This window comes from Hyperolius riggenbachi, chromosome 3, assembly GCF_040937935.1.
Source record: "Hyperolius riggenbachi isolate aHypRig1 chromosome 3, aHypRig1.pri, whole genome shotgun sequence".
In the NCBI taxonomy this organism is placed as follows: domain Eukaryota; kingdom Metazoa; phylum Chordata; class Amphibia; order Anura; family Hyperoliidae; genus Hyperolius; species Hyperolius riggenbachi.
The window spans coordinates 63,843,487-63,852,944 of NC_090648.1; the positions used below are offsets into that span (position 1 = coordinate 63,843,487).

Consider the following 9,458-nt stretch of genomic DNA (forward strand, 5'->3'; position numbering starts at 1 on the left):
AGTCCTTCATTAGAGGCCTCCCATGCCCTCTGGCGGTCCCGCGCTGCCTGCGCTCCTCTTCAGGCATGAGAGAGTGTTACATAGTTATTTGGGTTGAAAAAAAGACATACGTGCATCAAGTTCAACCAGAGAACAAAGTACACACCAGCCTGCTCCCTCACATATCCCTGTTGATCCAAAGGAAGGTGAAAAACCCTTACAAGGCATGGTCCTATTGGCCCAAAAGGGAAAAAAAAAATTCCTTCTTGACACCAGATGGCAATCCGATAAAATCAGATAAAATCCCTGGATCAACATCATTAGGCATTACCTAGTAATTGTAGCCATGGATGTCTTTCAACACAAGGAAAGCATCTCAGCCCCCTTTAAATGCAGATATAGAATTTGCCACAAGTAATTCCTGTGGCAATGCATTCCACATCTTAATCACGCTTACTGTAAAGAACTCTCTCCTAAATAAATGGCTAAAACATTTTTCCTCCATGCACAGATCATGTCCTCTAGTCCTCTGTGAAAGCCTAGGGACAAAAAAACTTATCCGCCAAGCTTTTATATTGCCCTCTGATGTATTTATACATGTTAATTAGATCCCCTCTAAGGCGTCTTTTCTCCAGACTAAATAAACTCAGTTTATCTAACCTTTCTTAGAAAGTGAGACCTTCCGTCCCTCGTATCAATTTTTGTTGCTCGTCTCTGCACCTGCTCTAAAACTGCAATATCTTTTTTGTAATGTGGTGCCCAGAACTCAATTCCATATTCCAGATGTGGCCTTACTAGAGTTAAACAGGGGCAATATTATGCTAGCATATTTATTTCCCTTTTATGCATCCCAAAACTTTATTAGCTTTAGCTGCAGCAGCTTGGCATTGAGTACGATTAACTGTGTGTCATACGGCGCCTGAGTACAGCCGTGCCTGCATAGTAATCCAGAGCCGCTTGTGCATGAGTGCAGGAACAGCCTCACTAGTGCCGGAAGGGGAGCGCAGCACCAATGTTCCGGAGGATTCCGGCGAACAGGATGGCGTGGGAAGCCTCTACAGTATCTAGAACAAGGGTCCCCAAACGTTTTGGGTTGAGGGCCAGGTCAACATACTTCAGACTGCTGGGGGGCCGGAGTATACATAGAAGTCTTTGCGGGCCAGACAGTGATGCATACCCAGGTGACACCCTTCAGTCCAATTGTACAACAGTGTCACCTGATGTGGAATTTGATTGGAAACTGCTTTCTGGCTTCATTCTATATGCGGGCCACCAATATTTAAAAATGTAGCTTATCACATCTATAATACATTGTGTGTGGGGGCCGGTAAAAAAGCCTCAGGGGGCCACATTCGGCCCGCGGGCCTTAGTTTGAGGACTACTGATCTAGAAGCTTCCCTCTTCTTCGTTAAATATGTGTTATCTTACTCAAGTTTTGCCACAGGTTCTCTTTAAACAATTTCCCACAATAGAGGCAGTGCACCGCAATAGTTCCAGATTATGACACCAATCTGTCACTAGAATTCACAGTCCATGAAACTTCCATATATGGTAGATTTTCTAGAGCAGAAAGGAAGTTTTGAGTTCAGGTCCACTTTAAAGAACACCTTTAGCGAGAAGGATATGGAGGCTGACATTTCTATTTAGTTTTAAACAATACCAGTTGCCTGGCTATCTTGCTGAGCCTGCAGTAGTGACTGAACCACCCACCTGAAACAAGCATGCAGCAAATTCAGTCAAACATTTGACCTGTATGTTTGTTCAGGATGTATGGTGAAAGTACTGCAGCCAGAGGGTCAAGAGGGCTGCCAGGCAATTTGCATTATAAGGCAGCCTCCATATGCCGCTCACTACAGGTGTTTTTTTTAAAAAAGTCTTGGGCTCTTAATTTTTATCTCCTAGGTGATCTTTTCACACCTTGGGCCTCATTCACAAAGCTTTTCTGGTATATTATCTCACCTTATTTATTAACTTACAATTTATCTCTCCTTAAATGGCTTAACTCATGGATTAGCTCGCCTTATTTGACATAATGCTGGGAAATACACAATGAGATTTTTCAGCAGATTTACTATCAGACTTCCTGATCGTTTTCTATTCACTCCTATGAAAAATCGATAAGAAAAACGATTGAAAATAAGATCAGACCTGTCAGAAATTATCTATCGAACCCTCTATCTGCCAAGAAATCGCATGGTGTATAGTATTCCCAGCATAACTCATGGTTTAGCTCTCCTTATCTATTTATCTCATGCATTAGCACTCCTTACAGTTATGCTGGGAATACAAGTGATGTTTTTTTCGTTACGATAGATGCCTTCGATGATAACATTCTGACATGTCAGATTCTCCACTCGATTCTGTTCCCCCCGATTTCTCATAGAAGTGAATGGAAAAGAAATATAAGAAAAAACTAAGAAAAACGAGCGGAAGATAAGAGAATGAAGCAGAGAACCGAATGGCTGCCTCCCTTTGTGAAAACGCTACATACTGTTTTTGCTCTAAGGCCTCTGGCTATTCTCTTCTACTTTGTGATGTACTTTGTGCGGTTTCCCACAATGCTCCTGGAAGGCATACCTTTACACTTATGCCTAGGCAGTGTCTTGTTGGGGGTTCCTAGAATGCTTTTTACCAATAAAATATGTAATCTGTGGCAAAGGAATAAGGTTAGTGTATATTATGACATTTTTATTTAGCAGACATCTTCCGCAGTGTTGTACCCGAAAGCAAGCCACACACGCAAGTTAAATAAAAACAAATCATCATGGCAGCCAGGCAACTGGCATTTAACGGTTTGGGGAAAGACGAAAAGAAAACCCCAAAATGGGTCCTAACTACTTTCTAGGTTACCCAAAATGAAGACATTTCCTGTAAAGAAGATACTTTTACACAATTAGAACAGTAGCCATTACCTCCTGGATAGATTCCATCACGGCTTGCTGGACTGACTCCCCCAGGGTCATGATCTGCTGGATGTGCTCTGGATAAACACAAAATGCAGGGTCAGTAAATGGATATCTATGTAAATTGCAGATAGCAGCGCTGTTTTATAGACTATTATTTGAGAACATCTCAGAAGCTCAGCTTTATCCCAGACAGCCTGTCTTGACCTAGTCTTGTCACATGCCCTATACCAGTGATGGCTAACCTTGGCACTCCAGCTGTGGTGGAACTACACGTCCCATGAGGCATTGCAATACTCTGACAGCTCTAAGCATAACTAAGGGAGGCAGAGGCATGATGGGATTTGTAGTTTTGTCACAGCTGGAGTGCCAAGGTTAGCCATCACTGCCCTATACACATTCCTCTATGCTGGGAATACACGATGAGTTTCTGAAGCAGATAAATTGGTTTGATCATTTCCGATATGTCCGATCTCACGTTCGATCATCTTGCAGCTCGATTTCTGAGTGAGTGGAAAAAAAGAAAACGTGCGGAAGATGAGAATCGAGTGGAAAAACGATTGAACTGAGAATCGAGCGGCAGAAACGCATCGTGCATTCCCAGCATTATGCCTGGTACACAAGCTTGTCTAAACAGTTGGCTGAGGTGGCCAATAGCCATCAATAGGGATGATCACAGATATGCAAATTGTTCTGAGCTGATGCAAATTTATGCAAATGTATGCAGCTTGAAAATGGACCAATCAATTTAAACCTGGGTTTAAACTGATTGGTCCATTTTCAAACTGCATATATTTGCATAAAAATGTGCATAATTTCAGAACAATTTGGATCTCATTAATCATCTTTAACAATCAAGCGCGATTACGGCAGCCCCCGATCCCGAGCGATCCACTCACCTGACTCAACTTGTTTGAAGACGCCACTCCCCCACCTGCTGTATGACATCAAACATGCACCGCTCTGTTATTCCCTCCGCCCACCGCATACTGCCAGTACACATAGTTACTGTACTAGCCGGCCCAGTGATGTCATGCTGAAATCTATCTGAAATTGCTGCGCAGTGCAATGTATGGGCAGGCAGGGGCTTCCTCTCTGATTTCTTGGTTGCTCTGCTGATACATCGAGCAGTGTAGGCTACCTTAAAGTGGACCTGAACTCTGACCTCCTCTCTGCTCTAAAAGGTACACAACAGCATAATAACCTTTAGGCTGCTTACACACAGGTACGTTACAGGCGCACGTTAGTGCAGCCTGTAACGGTCCCCCAACGTACAGCAATGTAACACAAGTGGGCTGTTCACACTGCCCACGTTGCGTTACATGTAACGCTGCACGTTATTCCGAAAGTGCAGCATGCTATGGCGTTACAGCAGCTTAAGCCGCGTTAGACTGTTTGCACATGCTCAGTCATGTTGGGGAGGAGCAGAAAGCGGCCAGGCACATGGCTAATTAATATTCACTGCACGTTGTGACGTGCAGTGTTTACTTCCTGGTGCGGCCGCTTTGTGCGGCGATTGGCCGGCGGGACCAAGTGATGCCGCATGTGTCCAAGAGTACGCATCACGGCAGCCAGAGTGAGCTGCACAACGCGGCTCACTCTGACGTCCACATCGAAGAGCACCAGGCGTTGAGTTAGGTGCATGTTATGCGACCTTAACGTAGCACCTAACGCAACGTCTTGGTGTGCAAGTAGCCTTAATCAACAAAACATTTGTTACAGCTGATACAGATCCTGAAATCTGCACAGTTTCTACTTCCTGATTCATGGAAGCAGCCATAATGTTTACACAGCCTGTACTTTCAAATAGGCTTATCTACCATAATGCCAAAATGCTTGCTGAAACGCTACAGAAAAATAAGAAACAGCATTTCTAAATCTGCTAGCATTTTGCGGATATGCTAGCGGGTTTTGGTGTGCACCGGGCTTGTGAGAGTTTTGGTCCACTTTAAGGAGTAGTCTGAGAGTTTTGCCTGATCCATACTGTGTTCCTGTTTATTTCAAGTATTATTATTATATTTTAAAAAGCGCCAATATATTACGCAGTGCTGGACAATAAATAGGAATACATACATTGTAAACAAGGGGTGACAGTCAGAAAGGTAGCAATCTTTTACAACATAGCACATGGTTATACATGCAATCAGGGTATAAAATGCCTTTTTACAGAGACCCAGCAAATCAAGTCCAAGTTAATCCATGAGGAGGGTGTCATTGCTGGGGTAGTAAAATTAAGGACACACTAAGGGAAGGGGGGCCCGGCCAAAGGCTTACAATCTAAAGGGTGGGGAAGGGACACAAAGTAGGGTTGTGGAAAGGGTGATTGACAGAGAGTTAGAGTGTGGTAGATGTAGGGTAGGCTATTTTAAAGAAATGTGTTTTGAGGGCTTGCTTGAAGGTGTTGAAGGAAGGAGCGAGTCTGAGGGGGAGTGGAAGGGAACTCCATAGGGTGGGGGCAGCTCTTGAAAAGTCTTGTAGGCGTGCATGGGATTGAGAAATGCGTGGAGAGGTCAGGCGGAGATCATTAGAGGACCGGAGGGAGCGAGCAGGTATATATCGGTTGACGAGCTCAGAAATGTAGGTTGGGCAGGTTTTGTGCACAGATTTGTAGGTAAGGCACAGAACTTTAAAGCTGATCCTGAAGCAGATAGGGAGCCAATGTAGGGCTTCTCATAGGGGAGAAGTGGAAGCAGAGCGGTGGGACAGATGGATGAGTCTAGCTACTGCATTCATTCAAGTATTTGCGTTGCTTTAATTATCCTTCAATAAATGTGTTCTTCTTGGATTTATGGGCCTGGACATTTTATTTCTGCCTATATGGATACTTTTTCTTCACTACAGGTTGATCTGTATCCATGGAAACCATCCTGGTGAGGGTGTTTATGCCCATTTCTTTTGCGCATCTCACCTTCCTTCTTGTCACAGCTGATGGCGCAGCCCAGCACCAACTGCACCATCTTCCTGAGCTCCCCCGTGTTCGAGAACTCCCCAATCAGGCCTACATCTGGAAGGTGTTCCTCTGACACTGGGTGACCCAACACCTGAAAAGAAAGACCACCAGATTTGGCTGTGTTGTCATTTAAAAATATACAAGTATGCTTTAAAGTAATCCTGTAAGGGGAAAAAAGTGCCCCTGGGGATACTTACCTCGGAAGGGGGAAGCCTCTGTCTGGATCCTAATGAGGCTTGGAAGCCCTAGACATAGAGAGACATCAATACAGCAGAGTCCCCGGTATCCGGCACCAGCGGGGATCACCTGGTGCCGGATACATGTGCTGGCCGGCTGCTTGAGCAACTGCCCCCCCCCCCCCCCCCCCCACCCACAAAAAAAAAGCACAAACAAAGCACACACCTCTGCCCTCCCCCCATGCAGCATAAAACACTCACCGAGCCTCCAGCGCTGACTTCTAGACTTCCTGTTGCTCTTGGTGGCTTTCCGGCATCCTCAGCACTCCCGGCGTGTCACCTGACTCACATTAAGTCATGTGACACACCGGGAGCCATGCACCGATGCCGGAAAGCCACCAGGAGCTACAGGAAGGCAGTGTTGGAGGCTTGGTAAGTATTTTATTCCCTGCAATGCCCCCCCTCAAACCCCCCCCCCCCAAAACACAGCCCCCCCTTATCCCCTCAGGCATGCCGCTTAGTTGAGACTTCCAGTTGCCCGAGTTCCGGATAACGGGGTACTTTGCTGTATTTACATCCGTGCTCCTGCACAGACGCAGTAGCAGCTCTCTGTTCGGGTTCCAGCGCAAATACTTAAGCTTGAGCGTACAGGTGCTACTGCGCATGCATCAACAAGTGCCGACAAGGAGATCTTCAGGGAGTCCCAGCGCGGGGTCCCCTCTGCTGCAGGAGGATGGGGGGAGCCTCAATAGTATCCAGAGGCTTCCCCCTCCTTAGGCAGGTACCCCCCAGGGGAGCTTCCACCGCCCCACACAGGATTACTTACAGGATACTAAGTTTGTAAAAAGGTAATCAATTTGTAATGGCAAAAAAAAAAAAAAAAAATAGTGGAGGAGGGCATTAAAAACCACACCGGTCCAAAGATGCATGCTATTGCGTACACCCAATTTAGATTGGGCAACGACTGGCCAAATTGTACCACCTCCATGTAGAATGAGGGCCAACAGATTGTGAATACTGTGAACAGATTGTGTAGGTAAGCTCGCATACTACATAGAGGAGGTAACATTGGCTAATCAAGCTTGAATTTGTTTATGCACTTCAATACAGATCCGAGATGGAAAACTATAACAAGTATCTTGTCTATAGATCTTATATAAAGTTTGGATAGTTTACACAGCATATCTAGCTGCAAACAGCTTCAACAGTATATGATTATTTATTCCTGTGATACAATGAGGGCAGCCATGTTCTGTTTGTCACAGGTTGAGGACTGGAGATGCTATCAGCTTGCCTGTGTGTAGATTCAGTCCCCTCTCCTCCTCCCTCTGAAATCTCTGGCTAGTAACCGCCTCCTTCTCCTGCCCAGACTGAGCTCCCATAAGCCCTTGCTACAGTGCCCAGGCACTGAGAAAAAGCTGTGGGCGAGGCTTGTTTAGTTTATAGGGAATTAGAGTATTAAAAACAATTAAAAAAAAAATAAAAAAAAATTTACATAGTTAGTTATTTTGGTTGAAAAAAGACATACAGCCATCGATCAACGAAATGCCCTATAATATGAAAGGAACACAATTATACAATGAGTAAAAGTTTATCTCGGATCCACTTTAAAGGCAAGACCAGACTACAAATCGGTTTTCAGAAGCACAAGGTGGGACGGGGACGGACAAACACACACACACACACGAAGCGTGATGATTGGGGATGGTGAAGCAATTACATCAGCCACAGGAATATTAACTTAAGGCATCGGATACAGTCAATCACTCATTACAGCATATCTGCTGACAAACATTTTAGGAGCAGAAGCATCGCATCCCCACCGCAATGCAAAAAAATAGATGTAAATCCGGTTTAAAGGCTCATTCACACTGGGGCGATTAGCGGGCATTTACTGCTAATCACCGGCGACCGCTTTTTAAAGTGCTAGCACAATGTTAACTATACGGCAATGATCTCAATGCCGCGATTTCCGGTGTTTTGTGATGAGCGCTAAACTCAACACTCACTACAAGCAGCATTTTTTAGCTTTTTTTGAGCAATCGCACTGTATTTCAATTGCAATCCCTCAAAAAACACGAAGACATCCAGCGATTTTGTTTTTACACGTTAATTGCGTATAAAATTGCAAGATGCTAGCGATCTCAAGTGTGAATGGGCCCTTAAGGAAAGTAAAGGAAGCTATGCAGCTTGTGCAGTGGTTAGGCGGCCATGCACCCAGGTCTGCCACTTTACAGAGCAAGCTTAGACATGAAGCTGCTCATCGCAGACTTTTGGCTGGTTTGCCCTCATCTGTGTTTAATATGGACAGAGCGGCTCCGGGGGAAGAGACCAGACAGGATAATGATTCAAGCTAGAATGACGGACTCCTACGGAACCAAAAAGCCCTCCATAAAAATTCTGCTAAGTATGTAATTGTCTTCTAAAAACGAGAAGGCGCTGACACCGATCCAGAAACCAGCCATTCACCCCTCATTTTACAACACAACACAGACATGTGTTCAATGCAAGTAAAAGTCTATTTTTGCTAAAAACTGGCTACAAACATGTATCAGAGTTGCACAATTGTTAATTATCCAATTTGAAGCTAGTTGAGAATTCCCAAAAACGGACCCAGAAGGAGAAAAAAAAACAAAAAAAAAAAACTGCCCTTCCTTCCAAGAAAACAATCAGTATTCTGTCTGCAGTACTGACTGAGCACAGATTTTCCTCTTCCTGCATTAGCCATTAGGCGTTTCATCCGAAACACTCGTTAATGATCTCGCCGGGTGAAAATCTACTGCAAGTACAGAAGTCCCTCGATGTTTGTGGCTTTCCATTCAATGATCTGCCAAGTAAGAGCATTCCTGGCCACGTGGAGGTTTACATTTTCCAAAGTTTCCTTAGTCTTGTCACTTTGTTCAAATCCTGGGTTTAAATCATCTAAAAATCTGTATGCAAAGTTGTAAATTAATTGAATAATATTTAAAAAGAGTACCTAAGCTAAAACTGACAGAGTGTCAGGACGGGCTTTATCTTAATAGACAACTGAAGTGAGAAGAATATGGAGGCTGATATTTATTTCCATTTAAACAATACCAATTGCGTGGCAGCCCTGCTGATCTATCTGGCTGCAGTAGTGTCTGAATAACACCAGAAACAAGCGTGCAGCTAATCTTGTCAGATCTGACAGTTTCAGAAACACCTGATCTGCTGCATGCTTGTTCCGGGTCTATGCCTAAAAGTGTTAGAGGCTGGATAGCCAGGAAACTGGTATTGATTAAAGGGAAATAAATATGGCAGCCTTCACACACCCCTCCCTGCAGTTGTCCTTCAAAACATTTTTAACAGCATGAGGTAATTTGCCTCACATTGAATTTTTACTGAACAGCTCTTGGAGAATTGGGGCCAGTGTCATGGGCCTTGATTAATTAAGCTGCGCAATTTAAATTGAGCAGTGCGAGTTAAAAC

At 44.4% G+C, this 9,458-nt stretch overlaps 1 protein-coding gene across 1 annotated transcript in view; it reads right to left on the minus strand.

Moving 5' to 3' along the window:
* Window positions 1–9,458, minus strand: part of HOOK2 (hook microtubule tethering protein 2) — a 58,153-nt gene that overhangs the window by 47,249 nt on the left and 1,446 nt on the right. The window contains exons 2-4 of the mRNA XM_068273485.1: window positions 6,030–6,077; window positions 5,791–5,923; window positions 2,892–2,959 (exon numbers count right to left, since the gene is read on the minus strand). Coding sequence (XP_068129586.1) covers window positions 2,892–2,959; window positions 5,791–5,923; window positions 6,030–6,077 — 249 coding nt within the window. The remainder of the gene's footprint in view (window positions 1–2,891; window positions 2,960–5,790; window positions 5,924–6,029; window positions 6,078–9,458) is intronic.